The sequence below is a fragment of the Atractosteus spatula genome, chromosome 12, assembly GCF_055471065.1.
Source record: "Atractosteus spatula isolate fAtrSpa1 chromosome 12, fAtrSpa1.hap1, whole genome shotgun sequence".
Taxonomy (NCBI): Eukaryota; Metazoa; Chordata; class Actinopteri; order Semionotiformes; family Lepisosteidae; genus Atractosteus; species Atractosteus spatula.
The window spans coordinates 38,398,857-38,422,616 of NC_142717.1; the positions used below are offsets into that span (position 1 = coordinate 38,398,857).

The 23,760-nt window shown below is 38.2% G+C and overlaps 1 protein-coding gene across 1 annotated transcript; it reads right to left on the minus strand.

Moving 5' to 3' along the window:
- Positions 1–26: 26 nt before the first annotated feature.
- On the minus strand, positions 27–23,434 carry LOC148823024 (sperm-associated antigen 1-like). The gene is made up of 18 exons (XM_088928572.1): positions 23,295–23,434; positions 22,390–22,549; positions 21,635–21,751; positions 20,861–20,931; positions 20,413–20,525; positions 19,370–19,475; positions 18,175–18,305; positions 17,772–17,878; positions 17,105–17,219; positions 15,392–15,817; positions 12,628–12,727; positions 9,644–9,796; positions 8,407–8,582; positions 7,103–7,244; positions 5,127–5,253; positions 3,003–3,167; positions 1,992–2,339; positions 27–1,811 (listed from the first exon to the last, which is right to left on the minus strand). The coding sequence occupies exons 1-18, from the start codon at positions 23,432–23,434 to the stop codon at positions 1,677–1,679; spliced, it is 2,832 nt and encodes a 943-aa protein (XP_088784698.1). The 3' UTR covers positions 27–1,676.
- Between the last annotated feature and the right edge of the window lie 326 nt (positions 23,435–23,760).

Below are 23,760 nucleotides of genomic sequence, written 5' to 3' on the forward strand. Positions count from 1 at the left end.
GCACTACAAAACAAAACCACTCGGAATCAAGTCTTTCACATGCAGTTTATTGCTGGATCAATTATTGCAAGCTTGTCTCCCTGAATTTAACAGTATACATTCAAAGACTTTCAACATAACGAAATAGTACAATAACTGAACATTTATTTAAAAAATTTAAAACCATTTTTCTTTGAGCAACTATTCTATACATCCCCTTGAAAGAGTTACATTCAGCATTACCAGAAGAAACCTGAGTGAAAAATGTAGAGTCAAGTTTTTTAAAAACAGATTTTGTAGAGATGTTCCTTCTCTGCAAATACTGTTTGCACAGTGCTTACTATTTAGCTATGTGGACAGCGTTTGCCTGATTCCAGATCCTTAAATGCTATTTTAGTAAATGTATTACATTTTCACAGCTGCCCTCTGGTTAAGGCGCTGGTCAGTTGAAGCTATTGCATAGTCCTCAGTAATACATTTTAAGATCAGAAAGCATATTTAAATTTAATGCACGTCTCATTTAAAATATTTTCACATTCCCAAACATTTTAAAAATCTATTATATGCAATGCTGAATATTGTTTACAACATAAACAAAACAAAATGTCTGCTCTTTTACACTATTAAAATCTGGCAAAATAAATCTTTGTATAGGCTTTTACCGAGCAGCAGTGAAATCGATAAGTAAAATTTCTTGCAACAATTCCATCTCAATTGAGAATTCTTAGTTAACATGATACGAGTCTGTCATGCTGCAGTTGTAATCTGTTTGGCACCAAACAACAGTACAAAGATTTAATTTTGCAGTCAAGATAATGTAAACCCTTACATGTGCCTTGTGGCAATTAGCTTTCCACAGTGGGGCTGCTCTCAAGGGTTTGAACTAGCTAATGCAGCCACCTGAATGCAGAATAATCCCAAGTGTTCCTTTTTACATAAGGACACTGCAAAATGACTGCATAACTATGCATAAATCATAAATTCAACATACTCGGATGTGCCTTGCTGAACCACAACCATCTTGCATCAGATACATAGTACAAATAGAATTTGGTTCGTTTTTCATTTGCTGTACACTATCATATATTTGTCCAGAAGGAGAACTACATTTAATGCAGAAACTGTTCTAGCAAATGTAGTATTGCATCCTAGCCTCAGAAGTTAAACATAACATTTAGAATTCTGACATGTCAAAGGAAACCTGTGGAAATACAGTAGAGGTGTATGTAAATTTAGGGTCTGATTTCTCACTATGGGACTGCTTGAAGATTCCTGACGGGTTTTACACTTTGAAATTGTTTCAGGTAAACTCAATCCAGAGCAGTAACACTTCCTGCAGTTGTACACAATTGTGTCCAGACACCATAGTGTTCTATAGGATTAAAATCACCCTGGAACATTCTAATTCTCTGGAGAGAATTATGAAGAGACTTCCTCCAAAAATTACCTCCCATTAAAGAAAGTTGCGATTTAGAAAAACTGGAGAGAGGGAACCATCAATGTTGATGTCTTAAATTAAAAAAACCTTGATAAATTTGAATATAGAAGTGTAAACTCCCCAAATTGACCGTGTATAAATGTTATTTTAGCATGTAACAGATTGATAGATTTGAGATCTTTCAATATACAAACCATGAAAGCCATTGTGTTTGCATAGATCCACCTCCCTCTCAAAGTGTGTGGGGAGAGTACTGCATTCATGAAACAATATACTTGTTTGCTAGATTCTGAACATCATATGTTGTAAACTCTTGCTTTTCAACCATAGACAGATGTTCAAATAGTTGGTTTACCTTTTGACGTTCACTTTTGCTCAAAAGCAGCAGTACCACCTGGAAACACAAAAGTTTCAATCAACATTCAAGTCGGTAAACAACTCCTTTGAAAATGATTCCAATGAAACACTATTTGAAGGTGCATTGTTGAAATCAAGGATGCTGTTGCTATTGACATTCATGGCATGGTATTAGTGGAACAGCCGTGTACAGTATATAGAAAAAATGGGAACATACCTTGAACCTTTCCGCCTTGTGCAGGTGGTTTAAATGATGGTAAACAGCAATGGGGTCCTCTTGAAGTAGATGTTCATCGAGAGCTTGAATAATAAAATTAAAGACATCTCCATCCAGCTTATTGCTCATGAAGGAAGGCAGCTTCTCTGGCTCTACACTGCAGAGCAGTTCAGCACACGCAGCAGCATCGCCTTTTGCCCTTGCTGCGTTCAAGGCCTGGCCAAACTCGTAGGCATTTGCAGGCTCCAATGTAAATGTGTGTTCCACTTCTACAGTGTTGTTCATTTCTTCTCTGTCTATCTCGCTGGTCCTGTGCTCTGTGCTTCCATTTTCCTCGTTGTCATTCACCTGCAGACAAAGAAGAATTCTTACTGGACTGAAAAACTGAAGTCGCAAACCAAAGCACAGGAGCAGCTGTCTCGGTTGTCTTGGGGACACAGTCTGAACCAGGCAAAACATACCTCTGTAACCATTCATTTGCTAACAGCACATGGCTGAGGACATGTTCTGGAGAGGGCTTCAGTTTTCTTGGCCAGTGAAACCCAGACCCCGATGACATGATGTGCAGCACGAAGTGCAGAATATTACATAGCAAAAATGTAGAGAAATATGAAACTACAAATATAAAATGTGGACACTCACCCTGAAGCGAAAAGATATGAAAAAGAATTAGGTGTAAATGAGCTCCTCTACATCTTCTAGAGAATTTAAGGAAGCAATTTTGGTCACAAAGCTACAAAACTAAAGACAAACTAATAAAATTTGCTAAAAAGTAAACTGGCTTCACAATAAAATGCGTATCCAAAAGTAATGATAATTCAGACAATTGTACATACAAAAGGCTTAAATGACCAATTAAATAAAACTGAAGGATTGATCATGAAATATAGTTTTATGAATTGGTTAATTAATCCACCCATCAAACCAGTAATTTTGGGCTCAGTGAAGCAACTAATGCTGACTGTACTGTGTTCCCACCTGAAGAGACAGGTGCTAAAAGTGGCATCTCACCTCCTGGATGGGGACATTCCTCCTGTGTTTGTCCTGAGGGCTGGCAGACAGGTGCTGCTGCTGCTTCAGCAGCTCAGTGACCTCTTGAAGCTCTCTCTCTGCCTCCTGCACACTGGGGTCCAAGCACAGCAACACCTGCAGGTCTGCACTGCAAGCAGCGTAGTCCTGCACACACACAGCATGCAGCTGCTTAGCACCGACTATGACAAGTGCTTCAGAGTCAAGAACAGCAAGCAAGAGCTCAGAATAGACTGGGAACTGTACAGTATGTCACATACAGGAGTTCAAAATCTTAGAACTATACTGAGCACCAAAAGAAGCTGATCGGTTGTAACTGAAACAAAGTATTATAAATCATCAGTCATGGTAAGAAAATCAAAGTTTTTAGTAGCAGGTGTACTGGCATTTTATATTAATTATTAATATAAAATTATATTAAAGATTAATATTTAACTCTGGCCACTATCAGAAACAATACAAATAGCATATGTAACACATGCTTTGCATGGCATTGCAGAATATGTCTTGTGGGATTCTGTTCAATTCCTCTTGTAGAGCCTGGACAAACGTGCCTGTTCACTGGTCTCTTCGCCCTAGAAGCCTAACAGTCTTCCCTGATCATCCTCCATGTTCAATGGTAATCAAGCCTGGCAAGTAGGGTATCCAGCACAGCAGCATCCTACATACTGATGGCACTAAGGTAATTAATTATTTTGTCAAGTGGGGTTTATTGATTCCTTTCTGTTTTTCTCTCTTGATTTTCACTAGGTGGACAGCACAGTGGCACACTGTTTAGCACTGCTGTCTCACAGGGCTTTAGTCCTGGGTTCATGTCCAGAGCCGGAGTGTTATCTGCATGGAGTTCGCATATCCTCCCCATGTTCACATGGGTTTCCTCTGGGTGCTCTGGTTTCTTTCCTCCTACAGTCCAGAGACATGCTGGCCCTGGTGTGAATGTGTGTCCTGCGATGGGCTGGCATCCCACCCCAGGGTGTAGCCCACCTTGCACATGTTGCTTGCTAGGTAGGCTTCGGCTCCCCCGCAACAAAAAAAAATCATCTCATCATATGTGTCCCATGAATTTTCCCACTAATGCAGGGATTTAGTGCTTCTGCAAGTGTCACATAACTGTACGAGTCATGAATGCTCAAAAGGCTCCAACAATATTCAATCAATTTCCAAAATGTACTTTATTTATGCACACACTGTATGTTTTTAGAAAACTAGAGTGATAAGGTTCTTTTGATGCCCCTTTAATCTATATTTTTCTATTATATATTGAGGTACAGTATCACAGTGTACTGCAATGGGAGGGTGTTTGTGTAGTTGAAAATACTACATATATTAGTAAATATACAATGATGGAAATATTATATGAAAGAACTGCTTGAAAGGAGCTGCTTTCAAATGTTAAAGCTTTTCCAATAAGTCAATATTCCCTCAACCAAAAACCTCCACCAGCCTATCTTAACTTGCAGATGAGCTTGGGCTTGCACAAGTGTAAATGTTCCAGAGGAGGAAAATAAAGTAAAAAACTGTAATTTGAGTAGTACGCTCATTAAAGAACTGCTGGATGGATTCTGAAATCCAGCTTTGCATATTTCCTCCCAACAAACATGTTTTGCAAACCAAAAAAGTGAAAGACTTTACAGGAAATTGCTTAAAGCACAGTGAAACCTCATTAGACTTTAACAAATGAACTAAGCCCTAAGAAGATCACTTTGCAGATTAAATCAGACTGTGTTTGGCTATTTTTTAATGATGTGGGATCAAAAGAATATTGCTTACTGTAGGTATTAAGGTATTAGTTGGAAAAGACAGGATTTACCATTAAAGGTCTGCAAAACAGGTATATGAACCTTCAACAAAGGCAAAAAAATGGTTACACTGTTTAGGAGTAGGAGTGTGCATCAATTTTGTGACAGTACATTAAAAGATAAATGATTTCTAAGTAAAAGTGAAATGAACTTATACATTTATAAGGATGTTTAACTTATATAAAGAAAACTGGCATGTTTTTGTGTTCAGATTCCCAGGGTTCACCAAAAAACACCGATCCCCACACTGGATGAAAAAAAAAAAGTCAAAATCTCAGGATTGGATTGATGAAGATACCGAACTCACCCGTAACCCTTTGTAGGCTAGAGCCCTTCTGTAAAATGCTTTCTTATTTGAGGGTTCCAGTTGAAGTGCAGAATCACAGTCTTGTTTGGCTTCTGCAAATTGATCCAGTTTTAAATAACACAAAGCTCTAGAAATGGAACACAGAAACTTATTATCAAAAACTGTTTACTTATTCAGATTACAGTTTGCTCCTTTTCATTTCCATTTACCAGATCAGTCTTCTGTTCTTTTTGTAGGCTAAACAGTACTTACTGCAGGGATTACAGCTTGTTCTAGACATGACTGTTGTACAGTATTTCCAGATCACTACAAATACAAGTAGAAGAGTGATTCTCCTCACAATGAAAAGGGTATTCCTCTGCCACACACAGTAAATGGTATGTGTACGTCTTATTGTGGCTGTGTGAAAGAAGATCAAAGGGTATCCCAGGGGAAGGTCCTATTTTTATATCTCCATACTCTGCCTCTTTCAAAGACATTTGCTGTCTATAATCAACAACTTTACAAGCAAGAAAAGAAATACTGCGAGAAATAAACAAGACTTTTATATCTTGTTTTAATTTAACTTCTTTCTTTTAACACTGGTTGTCCTGCTCATGACACTTTTTGATGCAGTCTAGCTTTTACAGCACAGTTGCTACTCTCACCTGGAGAAGACGGGGAGCATTGTGAGAGTTATGTTCTTTGACTTCTCCAGTGCCTTTAACACCATCCATCCACTTTTACTGAGAGATAAGCTAAGGGCGGCACAGGTGGACACTCCCCTGCTGTCCTGGATTATAGACTATCTGACCTGCAGGCCACAGTATGTACGGCTACAGAGCTGTGTGTCCGAACAGATTGTTAGCAGTACTGGGGCTCCACAGGGGACTGTCCTCGCTCCATTCCTGTTCACCTTTTACACCTCTGACTTCAGGTACAACTCTGAGACATGTCATCTGCAGACGTTTTCAGATGACTCTGCAATTGTGGGGTGTATTAGAGAGGGGAGGGAGGAGGAATATAGGAGCTTGATTACCAATTTTGTGGAGTGGTGTCATCTTAACCATCTCCAGCTTAACACCAGCAAGACCAAAGAAATGATCTTTGACTTTCGAAGGAATAAGTCTCCGCTGAACCCTGTTTCCATCCAGGGTGAGGACATAGAGGGCGTACATTCCTACAAGTACTTAGGGGTACACCTGGATGATAAGCTGGAGTGGTCTGGTAACACTGATGCCCTGTACAAGAAGGGTCAGAGCCAACTCTATTTTCTTAAGAGGCTCAGGTCCTTTGGTGTGTGTGGAACACTGCTACACATTTTTTATGAATCAGTGGTGGCGGCGGCCATCTTCTACGCTGTGGTGTGCCGGGGCAGCAGCATCATGACAAAAGATGCAAATAGGCTCAATAAACTCATCAAGAAGGCTGGCACTGTGCTGGGGATGAGCCTTGACCCCCCTGGAGGTGGTGGCTGAGAGGAGAATGCTGACCAAGCACACAGCCATCATGAACAACACCTCTCATCCGCTTCATGGGACTGTTACTGGGCAGCGGAGCACATTTAGCAATAGACTGCTCCAGCTACGGTGTTCAAGGGAAAGTTTCCGCAGGTCTTTCCTCCCGGCGGCTGTCAGGGTGTATAACGCTGCCCTAGGCTAGGACTGTCAGCCCTTCATTTGCTCCTCTATGGACAGCATGTTTACTCCATTGTACTTTTTGAACAATCAGTCTGTATAAACTTATGCACATTTTGCACATATTTTATTGTTTTTACAGTGACTATGATCAGCACATTTTGCACACACCTATGTATTTATTTATTTTTATTTATCTTGTTTGTCTTTTGTTTTATAACTATTCTGATGTCTGTTTTGCTTGTCTTGGGCTGGACTGCTGTAACACATCAATTTCCCTACGGGATTAATAAAGTATTATCTATCTATCTATATAAACAATGGTACGTATTTACTTCAGTGTTCAGGAAGACACAGTACCTGTTAGTATAAATAGCACACTCTTCAGGTTTTATCTTAAGGCATTCACTGTACTTTCCAAGTCCGGCCCTGTATTGGCTTTTCTTCACAAAATCATTTCCTTCTTGCTTCAAAGAAAGGAAAAGGGCCTCAGCCTTTTCACCTTAAAGACAAAAATAGCAGGGTTGTTAAATGCAAGTTTAATCTGTTTGGCTTTGTGGAATAATGTGTTATATCACATCCACTCCGAGTTAAATCTGAATGTTTGAAAATTAAACTAAAATCATCTTGGCTTGAGTTTTTTTTCCTTTTAATTTCTTTAGAAAACAACAATCACATGGACCTGGAAATTATCCAGTGCTTTCAATGAAAGACAAAAGTGTAATAATGTTAATATACAATAATCCCAGTTTTAAAGACAATACAGCTAATACAGGATATGTATATACGAATTATTAACCATTTTATATCTGAGAAGAAAGTTTAGGACTTATTTAGTAGTAGAAAATATGCAATGAAATTAGAAGTAAATTAACACACAAAATTCAGGGTTAAAACACATTACTTCCTTCTATGCAGAGGTTTCACTGGTTCAAACAGGTCTGACCACTGCTTTACCACAGGGATGATGCAGTTCTGTGTCACACGCTCGCCTGGCTTAAGCTACACCTCCCATCCCCGATTAGAGACACCCCTGGCACTGGGTGTTGTCAGTAAATAAAAAGATGAGCATTCAAGACTACTATCCCTCCTGTCCACTCACTGTTATTGTGCTTCTTGAGAAAGGCACATACATATTTATACACTTGGTCTTGGGTAACAATAAAAAGCTGTAAGAATAGCCTACTATGCTGTTACCGCTGTTACACTATTTAATTTAGTAAAAAGCTTTCTGATATTAAAAAACAGTTTTTCCTGTGTTAAAAAAAATACATACCTATTTACTGTAGTTTCCAGTCCAAGAGTAAACAGTAAGGCAGGTCAGTATTCAATTTACTTTATAACATGTCATCAATAGAATTGCTGGTATAGGCATAGGAAAAACAGCCAACACAGTGTTTTCACTAATGAGAATGTTATAAATAACTGCCTTCACAGTCCAGGAAACCACTGAGTCTGAATCACTACAGCTCCACAGAACGTGCTCGAATGCAGTTTGGAAATTAAATGAATATAAATTCTAGTCCTATTCACTATGCAATCTTTCTCTGTGTTTTTCCATCGATCACTTTGTGGACGTGGATGTGGAAGACGGGAGTGACTAACAGCACCGAAGCTGGCACGAGTTACCTGCTCGGCGCCGGGACTCTACAGTCAGTTGGTACCTGTGTCCTGTGGTGCTCCGGCGCTCTCTGAGACCTGGCCTGTGCCCCGTGTTTGCCCCGAGCTGGGCAACGGCTCCTGCCATCTGTGCTGCTGGGCGGACAAGGGCACCACTGGGATTGTAGGCAGGTTCTCTCTCCAGGCGTGACCGTCCTGTGCTATTAACAACCGTGAAATCCTTACAGGAAAAAAAACATCATTACTCACATGTTCAGGTTTCCCTGTGATGAACAGTGTAGTTGGATACAGCATTGACACATCCTGAAAACCCCCATATTATCTCCAGTATAATGTAAGTGTAGCAAACAATTCCAAAATTGTCAAGACACACAGGAGGTATCTTAAATTCTATCGCTACATTCACTTCAACGTCTGACATAACACTATTGTAAATAAAATCTATTTTAACAAAGTGTTTAATTTATACATAAATATAAATAAATGTGAAGGTTTAAAACAAATGTTTTAAAGTGATGTACAGAATTTTTTTAATTTCTTAGATGAGAAAATATAACGTACTTTTAAACTTCAGTATATGGTTGTTTTAGTTAAAGGATGTCAAAAATACACCTCAAAAAGAAAATATAAAAAAACAAAAGAAGGAAGTAGAAAATAACTGACAATATAAAAACAATGATATTGAAAAGCATCAGAAAATATCTTACTTAAAAGATTCAGAAAATAAAAATCCTAGAGGTTCTTTATTCACACTTCAACTGCTTGGAATTTCATTTTTCTACAAAGCTATATTGTGAGCTAAAACCACACAATAGTTACAAATGAGAGGTGGCCTTGTTGTCCATCCAGCTCGTTTGTTTTGTTTTCAGTAGCTAACTGGTCTGAGGATCTCCTCCAGACATTTCTTGATAGAAGCCAGGGCAGTTTATTCCATTCTCCCTCAACACTTACTGTAAAGAGATGCCTCTTGTTCTCAATTTGAAAAGAACGTCCATGTAGCCCATGCGTTGGCTTCAGTTTCCAGGACTGGAGGCAGACACTATAAAAAGCTAAAACTGAGTGGTCTGCTATACCTGTTAGCCTCTGTTTCAGAGCAGAATAGCAATTCTGACTCCAGGCACTAATGACTTGAAGCAGAGAAGGCGTTTCAGACACTGTCCTGCTGCAGTAGAGGTGCCAAACTGAACTGCTGTGTAAGGGGCTTTTGGGTCTTCTGGAAGCAGGCCCTTCTCCACAGTGAGGATGTGTCACAGTATGTACATCTGAAGCTGTGGCCTGTACCTGTTGGCACTGTCGCTGGCAGCCTGCACTCCCCGGTCGATCTGAAGCACGGTCTTATAATCCACGTAGGCCTGCCGGTAATTCTCCAGTGACTCATAAGCCATGGCTCTCCGAAGAAGGGGCTTGATGGAGAAAGGCTGGAGCTCCAAGGCTCTTTGAAAAACAGAAGAATGAGATCAGGATACACTATCCAGAGCAAGCAGGCTGAACTGAGGCTGTGCCCTGTGTTGGCACTATGGGTAAGAAAAAAAATACATTTGGCATAACATGACATATCTTTAATTGAAACAGAAAATAAGTTAAAATGACTTATTTATTTAGATCATAAACCCAGTTATTTAAAAAACAATTACCACATAATAGTAGAGAAAGTAGTACCATTTAAATGCATTGTCTAACGCAATCAGTGAATACTACACTAAGAAGCCTTGAGTGTTTAGTATCAGACACAGAATTAAGCAGTTTCAGAGTTAATGCAACAGCTACACCTCACCAGAAAAAAATGAGTGGAGCTAACTGTTTACAGAAGTTCAACTCTCAAGAGATGGATCAAGAAGAACCAATTTCATTAACCACTATTGGTTTGGAATATCTGGTTGTTTGCTCCAGTTAATTACAAAAAATATTAATGGGCAATTTGCCCGGTTTGCTCTTACTAGAAAACATATCCTGGTCCCATGGTCTGGTAAAATCAGTGTCACTGCATGTTTAATGTCAACAACATGAAATAATCAACACAACAGAAAAGGTCACAAAATATGAATTCCTGTCAAGTGTTTGGCTGTAACCCATGTGAATGTTTAGGCTCATGGTTTGATCTCTATGGACCTTCTAAACAAAATCAGCAATCTGCCTAGATTCATGTAAACAGCCCCCTTGTCACGTGACTCAAGGCCTAACCTACACAATCTGCCATGGTAATGGAAAGCAACAGCAAAGGTCTAGCCACCCTGCACAAACACAGGAAAACAAAGGTAATCGTTTCACTCTTCATGGTACTTGATATGGTATTTATGACACACAGTAGAACACAATTTCAGCAAGTATCAGCTTTTTTTTATTAACAAGATATTAGCCTGTAACAATTTCAAAATGCAGATCACAGGGACATACTGTACTTCCTGTTATAAATGAGAGTTTAACAAGATGTTATGGCTTTAACTAATCTCGTGCCCTTCAGAAATATCTATTTAATACACACAGAAGCCTCCTACTCTGTAGGCTCCGTGTTTAGCACAAACCACTGTTAATTTTCAGAAGCCCCATGGCAGTAATATCATTTCAAATGACTCCTGGTTCATGACACACAATACTTTCTCAGGCACTAGATTCCTGCACCTTTGCAAGTACAGTCACAAATACCTTCGCTTAAACAGACTTCGGATTTAATGGGCAAAGGTACTGTAGGTAAAGGGAAGGTTTTCCACAAAAGGGACACTACTCTTGGTCTATGTGTGCGATTCATCCTCTTGCATCTAAGTGTATTCACTATGACGAATATCAGATTTTGTGATATCTTGCTCAAGAAAGTGTAAAGAAGTGAAAAACCAAGGCCTCAAAGGGTGGTGAACAGAGAAGAAGAGTAAATTTGAGCATGACTGAGAAATTAGAATCTGAAGCGTCTGTGAATGGAGTGCGTGAGGAATACTGTCAAAAATCTGTTTCAGATATTTGCAAGATGAAGGTTAAGTTTGTTGTAGCTAAAGCTGAAAAATGATGAACCACAACAATATGAACCACAACAAAGAAAACAGGCACTGACCCAAGAAAGCATATTAAAAGTGGGTCATGAAAACATCACTCCACGAAGGGGCATTCATTGCTGGTAAGAACAGCAATGCTATTGTGGTGTGAATGTCCATAGTGTTGAAGTGAGACGTGCAGACAGTACGCTGCCCAGGCACACGAAATTGAATTTCAAACACAGTGAAGGGTGGCTTTGGCAATTTTGTAAAGGTCGTGGTATGGCGAATAAAAATAACCTGTGGTGAACCTTTGAGTGCACATACTGAAGAGACTGAACTGTTTCACAAGAAACTAAACAAATTAATCTAAGCCAGAGGCATCATATTCCAACTGTACAATACTGATGACATTTGTCTCTCATCAATACAGTATATTAATTTCTTACAATACAGTGTAATAGTATGTTTTTTTTTTCTAATCATTAAAAATATTCGGTAAGCAGAATAATATTCAGTAAGCATATACACCACTAGTCCAATAAACCATGGATGTACTGTATAACCCTTACGAATGCGACACGTCTTACAATTATAGGAGGTACCTACCCACAATGACTCAGTCCATCACAAACACACAAACATTCCTAAAACCAACATTGGAAAACTGTCTGAAGATCTCTTACTGCTGCCCAGCAGTAAAAAAAGTAATGGTTCTTGTACAAAATCCAAATTTTACAACATATCAAACAAACTGTTCTTTCAACTACATAAAAAATGCAAGGAAAGGAAAGGAAAAAATCCTGTTTATTTATTATTTCCCAGTTACAAAATTATTTTTAAATGTGTAAATCATGTAAAACATATTACAAATGGGTTCACCTCAATTTCATTTTCTTGGGTTTAGAAAAGAGACAATTCCTGATTTTAAGTAGACAAATAGGTCCGACATATATCTAATTCTTTCTCTCTCTTTAAGTGAATATACAGAAGCATGAAGGATTTTCAATGAAGGTAAACCCAGCTGTTTTTCTAACTGAAGTAATCTTTCAAAAGTTAGGGCCTATATTGTTTTGAATGGTTTACTTACATTTAGTAAAATTATTAATTAAACCATTGAAAAATGGAGGGCTGCTATTCTTATGAGACCTATCTCTCAGAAGTTCTGTAGTAATTATGGAAGATTTGTAGTAATTAGCCATTTACTGGTGAAAATTGTCACTGGGACTTTCACACATAAAAGAACCTAGGTTCAATATATGGTTTTTAGACAGATGACAGTGTAGCTCTATGAGCTTTTACCTTTTACAGTCTTGAATGCACTCAAGACTGTTCCCATCCTTCAGATGGCATGCAGCTCGGTTTGAGTACAGAATACTGAGGTCTTCTGCACTGTCGATACCTTAAAAAACAGTTACAAAGCAGTTATTTATTATAAAATGCTTACAAGGCAGAAAAAGAATCAATTTGCTCTATTCACATCAACAGTTTTCAGCAGGACCTCCCTAGATGCTATAGAGGCTGTGGCATCTTGTTGTAATGTTTTAGCATGTAAATGAATATGTACAGAGTGACTGCTGAAAATAAACTAGGAGTTTGGCTTCTAACAACACAAAAAAACAATGCACAAAATGTAAGCCTAGTAGTGGTTTACATTGCATTGATGATTTTTACTGAAAACAGAATCCTGGCCAAACTGTGAAATGAGATTTTTACTAAATGGATGCCCTTCAACAGCATATGAAAACTGCCAGATGCCGATTTTGTTTTTTGATAAATGGACTTACCAACCTAAAATCCTTGGTTTAGCTGAACAAAATCCGGATTACAGAAATATCTCCTCTGTTAATATGAAGTTCACTTAACATAATGAATCGACTGAAAATGCCAGTGCAGTATTATGTCTGTAAGCTCTTAAAGCCCTTTAGAATACATATGAAGCAAATAATGAGGTACATGATGTAAAAAATTATTATTTTAGTTACTGACTCAGGTTGTCCACCTGAGATTCCTTTGCAACAATTTGGAGGGAACATTTCAATAATACAGATACATGGCAGCAACCAAATAAGTGAAAAATCCTCTGATCTCTCAGTTCATGGGAGTCTTTACAGCCCTACGCAGCCTAGAGGCTTCATCCCGAGGAATCTGTATAAAGCATCAGGGGACAGGGCCAAATGAGAATGCTGACCGGTGCCAATCAGCTGTTCACACCTGTATTTCTTCTATGAAAACAATGGCATAGTAATCAAAGAGCCCCACTGGCCATTTTAAAACCTTGCCACCTCTTACTTTCTTGCAGTTAAAAAAATGCCATGAAGTAAGATTTCCCATTCTAGATTTGTTAGTATAGCCTTGGATGTTTTCTCCACACCGGACACTGTAGTAATGGGAGCCCACTTCACCATAATTGATTTAGCATTTTAGCCCATAGATGCATGCACCTCGACACTCTGGGAACCAGAATGTGTGATATCACATAAGGTGCTGGTTGAGAGAGATGGTCACAATGTTCTCAATGATGGGACTGCAGTCCCCACAGTTCGCTTTCTTTCAGGGGAAATCACAAAACAGAAATCGAACTCTGCATCTCATATCAATTAACACTGCTGAAGGTGGGCGGGACTGTCATTGATAGTGGTGCATCAAACTAATTATATTTCTGGTTGCAATTTATGTAAGGTGAATTGCACACTGACAAAACTTCAGAGTCGCTTGCCGAAAAAATTCTTGACTATAATGAGGATCAAATTTGTTTAGCTCACAGATGGTGACTTGTATACTGCGGGATGAAGCACAAGACTCATAAATTATCTTGATTACTATACTATAAATCTGCTGGACAAAGACATGCCCTTGTAATAATATATTGTTCGAATCATTTTTTCAAGGTTGAAGCAAAATCATCTCTGAGTGTATTTCTGTTTTCAATTTTTGCATTACTCAAAGATAATAAATTTGAAAGATAACACAACTTCTTATACATTGTTCCTCATAATGAATTTGTTCATCTGCAAATCAGCAGTCTCATCAAACAAGTGAAGAAAAATGACAGGAATTCACGGAGGAACTGTGAATTAAAGCACTTGTGAACATCTAAAATAAATTAATTTTTTAAAAATAAAACGGCAAAAATCCAAGATTATTTTTAGACTTACAATTTTAACACCCAAGATGTTATTACACTCAGATTTTAAAAGTCAAGACCATTTTAAAAAAATAAATTGGCTGTGATTCCAATTGGTAATGTGTTAATCATCATCTGTGGTATCTCCAATATTAAGGTAAATGGCTAAAGTGGGCAAAATTGTCCTCCTTTACAAAATTTATCTTGAAACTCTTGTGGGCTTAAAACTTTTTTTTTTACTGATAGCAGTTTTACTCTTCAATTAATTGGTTTTAAACTCATTAATGTAAGAAGGCATGGCACCAGAAGTGGATACACACTCATTTTTCATTACTTTCTTCAACTCATTCTGCTGATATGTTTTAATCTGATCTGTTAAATATTGTTACAATTTTACTGCCATCATTTCCTTGTTGGACAGCTTGAAATGCTTTACATTTCTCTTTCCAAGGTATAAGAAGACATCAGAACTATTCAAAACATGTCATGTAGCTAATGACTTCTCTACTGCTTGCACAGCACCCTTTGAACCCAAATTCATAACATACATTCTTCATGTCATTCAAGATAAAACTCCTCAAAGCATGTACTCTGCTTTAGTTTTATCTTGAATGACATGAAGAAAAATATCTAAGCCATGACAGGTGCGAATCCATTGATACTTACTGGCTCCTTATTATGTAATACAAAATAGGAAGAAAAGGGTAGTAATTTAGAAAAGCAGGTTTTGTTATATGGCCATATATTTATAAAAGCATTATATTTTCATCCAGCATGTGCCTTAAATTCTGTAACAGGAGATCAACCAAATTTAAAACCATTGCTGGCTGTTTCTGAAATTACTTTTCAAAGAACTGAAACTGACTCTTTATGCAAAAGAAACTTAAGGTGGTAATTCAATACGCCCATGGCTAAGTAAAGCAAAGAAAATGGACTTACCGGCCTCAATAAAGCCACCAATGGCCTGGGTGTACTTATTCAAGGCATCAGAAAATTGTCCATTCTTGAAAAGCTCGTTGCCTTGACTTTTCAGCTTAGCTAGTTCTGGGGTTAGGGCCCCAGAGATGACGTCGGGCCTGCTGCTGTCAGTACCTGGGGCCCCAGAACTGCTCTGATCACCTACACAGCTCCCATTCTCCTGCGCTCCATTCACCAGCCCCTCGTCTGCAGACTTGCTGTCTCCTTGGGCTCTGGACGCTTCCCCACTGGCTCCTTTGCTCTTCTCTTTCTGGGACACAGGTGACGTCTTCGTCTCCATCCTGGGGCCCCCATCTCCTCTGCCGGGAAACTTTTTATTTGCGTTCCCCATTTCTCCCTTCACAGCAGGACTGGCAGTCTCTCCACCCACATGCAGGCTGACTTCTGCTGTAGGAAATGCAAGAAGACACACCCACAAGCGCAGTCAGTGATTACATCACTGTGTGGGAAGGCCTACTGCAGCCCTGCACACAGGGGTGTGAGGAAATGACACTAAAAGCTTGATGGATGTATAACTAAGGTACATGGCTTTTAATAGTGAAATATTTCTGATAAAAGGTCTACAGGATATTTGTTCAAAGGAGTGTCTTTGTTTCTCCCTTTAATCTACACCTTTTTGATGTTGCAGAAATGACTGATAAATGAAGGTAGCCCGTCTTTTTGTGGCTGACTAACAGATCAGCAGATCCTGAATCAACTGGTTGCGGCTTTGCTAAGGTTGAGTAACCCTTTCAGAGCCTCACAACCGCACACAAATGTCTAGTTTACAGTATCATACCCTAATCACATTTTGAAAAACATATTTGCAGGTCTATGAGGTAAAATACTGAAAGCTCAATGTTTGAACTTCAGGAAAGAATGGAAACTTAAATTTTATGTGCCCTAAAAACTAAATACTACTGATACCTCAAGCTTTAATAAACACTAGAACAAAATAAATGTTCCCATAAAATGAATACCTCCTGTCAAGTAAGATTTTTAAGCACTGCAAAGTAACAATGTCAGAAACCCTTATATTATTAGCACACAGTAAAGAAAAAGTAGACTAAGATCAGTTTAGGAACAGCCTCCTAACTTGAGCAATTTTTAAACGGTGTGATGCATCTGTCTGACACAACAAACATCTTCTTTCAACTTCCTCAATTCCCTTTTCCACATAACTACGCACAACCTCTCAACAGCAGTGTTTTCCCAATTAAAGCTCCGCCATCAAGCTTCTGACCAAATCCAGGCGTTTCACAATCACTTCAGAATAGATGACAAAATGCGTATTAAGTATTGAGCAATAGATGTATAACACAACACTGGAAACTGAAGCTATTGATGATTGCTTAAAAACAATAATGGTACTAGGAAAGGCAGCAGGTCATGTGAGGCCGTTTCTGAAATGTCAGAATTATAAATAATTATTGAATTAGAATTAGAAAATGACAGACACCAAGTGTATGTTCCTCAAGGAAGCACCTTGGGAGTATGGAGACATCCCATTGTTCTTACAGCCTCTAATAGCTTTGCTTACCCACTTTATCCAGAACCAACAGCTCTTGAGTTCCTGTGCTGATTATTTCTGAAAATCATGAAATAAAGATATTTATTTCGTATAACTAATCAAACCTTAATTACATGCTGTTTAATGAAAGGTACCAGTCTAGGAATGTGGAGGTTGGTGCTCACCTTCCTCTCCCTGTTCCTCAGACTCGTCCACTTCTACAATGACAATCCGCTTCCCTCTCCCCTGCGGTCTGGATTCTCCATCTTTCACTTTTTCTTCAGCTTCACACAGGAGGTTCTAAGGCAAAGTCATGAGGATGGAATGATTTATTAACCAAATAATACCTTCTGCCACTTTACAAAATAGCAAGATACAATCTTAACATCATCTGATATTCAAGCCTACATTAATTAGTGCTGCATTTTAGCCACAGTAATTTATATTGTGAACATATTTATATTGGTTCTCCAGTTCACATGCATCACATTTCTAAATTTGTGGTTGCATTTAGTTGTGAGGACATTAAGCGTATTAGATTTTAGTCAGTAATATTAAGAATATCAAGACCGTTGGCACCATTAAATAAATGGGACATTGATTCACTTTAATCTATTTGACAGGGATATATAACGTATTGGTAATACATTTCAAGAAGAAACAACCACAGCGCCATCTTCTGCAGTACCAGAGCTACTGTAGCACCACTGCAGGTATTCCCTGTAGTACTGCAATAATCTCTGTTTGAACTTTAAGAAATAAAGACTTTGAATTGTCAGAATTTACAAATCAGGAAAAATTGCATTTATACCCAAAGCACTGACGAAATTAGACCAATGTGTAGTTGCTTACCTTTGCGATCAAATTATGTGGTTCAGCACACAGCACATTCCTCAAATCGTCTACAGCTGCCTTATAGTTTCCCTGGTGTTTGTACACAGTAGCACGCCGCAGAAGTGCTGTAAAAACAACACTAAATTGTCACATATTTGGCTGTTTGAACTGCTAGATCAACTCTATTTTTTGCAATTGAAAACTGATGGGGCTGATAAGAACACATGGTGCCTACACATTTCTAGTTATGAAATCAATGCAAATAATTTTGCATTTTAAAGACGTGTCTTCACCATCTCTGTCTCAACTTGGAAGACACAGAATGAGAAAGATATTTAGAAATAAGCAACAACATGAATGATGTTTATTGTATGGCTTGTTTACCATTATTCAAGCAAGCAGTGTGAAAGTGGGTTCATACCTTTCAGATTGTTTGGCTCCAGTTCTAATGCTTTTTGACAGTCATGGAAAGCATTATTCCAGTTCTGAAGATTGATCTCTGCCTGTGCTCTGTTGTTGTAGGCAGCCACTGTTGGCATCACAGAAAGGCTCCTGTAACAAGCAGTGTATTGGCTACTGAAGAGGTCATGAAGCACTGGCGCAACTTTGGCAATGGAGTATAAAAAGGACATTAGAAAGATTACAAACAAGAGGGCTATCGGAGCACAGAAGAAAAGTCACAAACAGGAGAGGGCCTTCAACCCTTTGGGCTGTTTCTTAGAAGAAGCCAGGATATTAGCTTCAAGAACATGGTAAGGTAGCTTATTTCATACGCCCAATCATCCTACCAGCTCAGTCAAAGACTTCCACTTAGCAAAATACCATCATAGACAATCACATTAAACTTTTAATTGAAAATCTTATATCATATAAGAATTAAAATGAGATTTCTTAATTTGGCCCTTATATAATGTATATTAATAAAATGTCATATAATAATACTGCAATTTTTAAGACCCATTATTACCTCATGAACTGAAACTTAGAACCAACATTGAGACAGATACTCGACTGAAAAGATTGCACATAATATACTGAGGGACATTAAAAATGCAAAAAGGACACAGGTATTACAATTTGATTGAAAAAAAAAACGATCCATGAAATTAATTAAATTTGTCCCTTTCAGGTTTTGCTGTATTTAAGGAAATATAATAAGCTTACCTGCTAATTTCTAGGCACAGCCAGGGTACTGCATATGGCACTCATTAATTTATTATCAGAAAGCTGTGCATTCTTGGTAACTAACAGCATGGGGACAGCTGTAGTACAGAGGGAAAGGCAGGACAGCACCATGGACAGGACACCAGGACAAATTAAAGACACCACTAAACCTAGCCAGTCTGTCTTTGGAAGGTGGGACAAAACTGCAGCCTGGAGAAAACCCACACAATCATGGTTAAACATCCAAACTCAAACTGAACAGGTCCCAGGAGTTGTGAGGCAGCTGTATTAAATACAATGCCGAAACAGGGTTCATTGTGAAACTTTGAACAAGCCAGGACATAGAAGTTATTTACCACTTTTATGAACATTGCCAGGGCTTTCAACACCTTACACGAATGACCAAAGTCTTCAACCAAAAAGGAAAAGACTGACAATCATTTGACACTGACCTTGTGTAGTACACCACAGCTTCTTCATAATCTTTAGCTTTGAAAGCCTCATTGCCTTTATCTTTCTCCCGGTTTGCAAGGAGCTGTTTTTCTTTTTCAGTCAAAGCTGGGAACAAATATTAAACAATAACCATTTACTGTATTTACAAAGGAACAAACCAAATAATTTAAATTAAATTTCAAAATTCAGAAATGGGACAAGAAATTATATCTGCAGAAGAAATGGTCCCAGGCAGAACACACTGCAGTGACCGTTAGCTAAGATATTGTCTTATAGTGCGAATGAACAAAAAGCTCTTATTATGAAAATAATATTATTAGAATTGAAAGTCAACTTCAGAGACTTGCCATGTAAAGCTTGATTCTTTTAAACCAATTCCATTAATCCAAACTGGCTTAATCAGTCTTAATCTATGATTTTTACCTGTGGGCTTTACCTGACAAGATGGTCTTAACAAGAAGGATTTAAAGGCAGCAACTGAATGAACGATTTAGTCAATTTCCATTAAAAGGGGAAAGTATATCAGAGTGTACTATGCACTAATGAAAACAGAGCAGAATATGATTTTTTAAGCATAATTTCCAAAATATAAATTTATATAACTATGTGAAAGGGTTAATTAAACCAATATACTGTAAAAAAATGTGAAACTGAAAAATTAAGCAGAAAATTAATTTACTACATGTATACACTGTACAGTGGAGTATAAATGTGCTCAATACACAGTAATGACAACAGGTGTTTTTAGTTTTATTCATACTTCATCTATGTAAAGATGTTTTGCAGTTTGCCCAAAGTTTTGTCATGCATCATTAATTTTGTCATGGTTTCCAAAGGACTAAATTCATATGTCTGTGTTTAACCTCAATTTCGTGTTTGTAAAAGCAAAGAAAACAAACTTGAAAGAATCATCAAGGTTCAACAATTCTGAGTGTTCACACAACATAATGAGGAAATAAAGGTTTTAAATAAGGTCTAGGAAACACTATAGAGCACATGGCAGCTCTTTAGGGAGACTTAAATATTTATTCTGACATTTCACCTCTTGTGTCAATTTTTCGTTTCACTTTAGGAAGACCATGATTGATGACTACTGAAGAAAATTCTTCTTTGACGTTTCCATCAATTTTGGAACATTCTTTGTCAGCATCAAACCTGTAGATTACAGAACACAGCCTGCTTAACGTACAAAGGCCTGGGAATGCACAGCCGAGTGTCAGAATCTCCTATATGACTGTTCTACGGTGTAGGTCGTGCTTGGTCTCTGACAAGCTGAAATGCATTCCACTACTGTCTATTGAAGATTTCTGTATTCTACATCAGCTTTCTCTGACTCCATTTTGCAAAGATCCATGACCAACATCCCTAGTATTTGTCTTTCTAAGTAATGTGACTCAATACGTTCTTCATATTTATGGCTTTTACTGTTTGTTGTTTATTGCACAGTGTCCTTCCAATGCAGTAGAACTGGATTGTAAACTTGATCTCACTTGTCCCATTCTCTGTAATCCAGAGGAACAGCTCTCTTCTTGGTTTTACTTCTTCCATCAGTAGCTTTACTCTGTAAATAATGAACAATATTTAATAAAAATATTTCTGCTTAATATACACAATTAGTCTAGCACTACTGTACACAACCAAATGTTAACATAACTCAATACACAGACCCTATCTGGAATGATGGTTCTACTGGCAAAGGGAAATATACTCTATTGAGTCTCCGAAATTTGCTCTATAAAGCTTTTCAAATTCAACAAACAGAAAGACAGCATAAGAAGACACAGGAGAGAGAGAAGGAGGTAGGAATGATAGGAATGGAATTGTGCCAGGAGAGAGGACCTTGTTCTGATCAATCTTGGAGACCAGATTCTGGCTATGCATCCAGTTTATAGAAAGGGAGATTTAACACTGGGTTTTATTCTTTTAATTTAGGATGCAAGGTGTCTCTCTCTTGTTAGCCTGTTTAGGCTGTTATATAGGACTTCAGGTTACAGAGTTAGCATTCTGAGTTTCTGGGTCTGTAAACGTTAAGGCTCTGAGAAGACCTGTTTTATAAATAGTATAACTGTTATGTGTGTTTTTTTTATGTTCTGTAACATTTTGCCTCATTTTGTTGTGCTGTTCTTGTGATTGTTAATAAATACTGTATATATTTTAGCTCATGTTTGCTGATTTATTAATTATTCTTTTCCCAGAAATTTGATTTCTTGTGCACCCTTATTTCCTCATATGCATCCAATTTGCAAAAATATCCAACCTTTTACCTGATCTGAAGCGACACAGAAATTTGACCCACGCACTAGGGGCACATTTTCTGCATCATGCAACACTGACAGATGTTTCATCTCAGCTTCGTTCTGTTTAACTTCATCTTCCCAGTTCTGTCAGGAATGTAAAAATAAAAATAGTGCATTTGTTTTCATACCCAATACCTGATGTGTTTTGACTGGCATGAAGAATTCAATTCTATACTTTATCAGAAAATCTGTTCTTTATACAAAATAACCAAATTATGTACTTTTTGCCTTGCAATACTTAAAAGTGAAATACAGAAAACATCAAGAGAAGTACATGTAAAAAACATGCAACTATAAATTGATAATGGCCGGGGTAACCACCACTATACTGTACAAACTGCTATCCTAATGATGTACAGCAGGTACTGTTTAATCATACAGGGTATTAGATGGCTTTCAAATTGCTGAAAATCAGTGACTTTGTCACCTCTTTTGAACATTCTACAGTTTCTGAAATATCTAATGAGATCAAAGTTGCCATCTTCCATATGTGCTTAGGTGATACAATAAATCAGGTGGTCAGGAAAAAAATAACAGGTCCAGCATATAAATCCTATACAGGTTTTGGATTAGCACGTCCTTCATACTGTCTAATTAAGACACTTGACTTTTAGATCTGTAGATAACAATAGCCATGCTAATAACTCACCCCACCTCCAAGGCCCTCTGTAAAACCCAGTTTTTACAAACCCAGCCTGTGAAGCTCACCTCTCCACACATACCTTTAAGTCTTCAGCAATTTCTGCCCAATCCCCGGCAGAAAGACTGGCTGCTGTGGCCGGAGGTTGATCTTTACGAAGGGCCCGGCTTTTCGGGTCCAGTTTTTCAATGCGTTTCTCACAAAAGTCTATGAGATGAGGATAAACCCCTTCCTGCCCAGACCTTCAATATAAATCACATAGGAAAGACAACATTCACGTCCGCAACGTTTCACATGAACATTCCAGCCTAATCAATTTTTACTTAATGTTATGAAGCAAACAACACAAGATTAAGGAAAAATAAGATTTTGTACACTTTTTATTTAGATACAGCAATTTAATGAAAGTTTATGGGTCCATGATTGGTGAAGGCCAATGGGAAATTTGGCCAGGACCCAACATTTCAAGAAACGCTCTGTGTTTTTTAATGACCACAGAGAGTCAGGACCTCAGTTTTACGTCTCATCAACAGGATAATGCCTTTTTACAGTACAGTGTTCCAGTCACTATACTGAGGCACTAGTATAGTGACAGTGAGCACCCTCTGCTGGCCCCACTAACACCTCTTCCAGCAGCAGCCTTAGTTTTTCCCAGGAGGTCTCCCATCCAGGGGCTGGCCAGGCTCACGCCTGCTGAGCTTCAGAGGGTTGAAGGGTGATTCGGCTGCTGATAGGGTATTTATTCAATTCAGAGCCCTAAAAAAGTTATATTATATAAGGGCAAAACTGACTGAATAGGTGGACAGTCTTTAAAAGGGTTTGAAAGCATCAATTAGACGTACAACTAGTTGACAGTGCAGTATCTTATATGATCAAATGTAAGACTGAAACCCCCCTCTCTTATATAATTCAGCTGAGAATCTAAAAAACTTTACATTCGATTATGACATTAAAATAGACAAATTGCCAATACCGATTCATTTTTACCTCAACACTCCGAGTATCCTTCCCAGGTGCTTCACATCAGCGCAGTTCTGTATGAAGCCATAGTCCAGATGCTCTATGGGAATTTGGCTGCTCTTTGTTTCCCCCGGACCCAACAGAGAAGAAACCTGCTCTGTACTCATGCTGACGGTAAGAACCTACCAACACAATAACTGATGGACTGAAACCAAGACATTTCTACAGCAGGTTCACTAACGCTAACCAGTAACACAGTGGACAGAAATGCTTTTAAAAACACAGTGGATTAATGGAAACTCGCTAGGCACTGTGCACTGGCTGTAAAAGATAACTATGAGAGATTACTTCCACAGGTTTTATTTTGTCTACAGATTAACTCTTACTTTCTGAAAAAGCTCGTACTTCAATACCTCCCTACAGTTTAACTCTTAATTTTAACTCGCGGGGTTCGGTGATGAAAACCTAAAAAAAAAAACGTTTCAGTCTTATT

Coding starts and splice junctions, on each gene's coding strand:
- LOC148823024 (XM_088928572.1), bottom strand. CDS start 23,434: ATGAGTACAGAGCAGGTTTCTTCTCTGTTGGGTCCGGGGGAAACAAAG. Junction 8,583..9,643: donor GCCAGCGACAGTGCCAACAG/GTACAGGCCACA, acceptor TTTTCCTGTAAG/GATTTCACGGTTGTTAATAG. Junction 5,254..7,102: donor TGTGCTATTTATACTAACAG/GTACTGTGTCTT, acceptor TTCCATTTCTAG/AGCTTTGTGTTATTTAAAAC.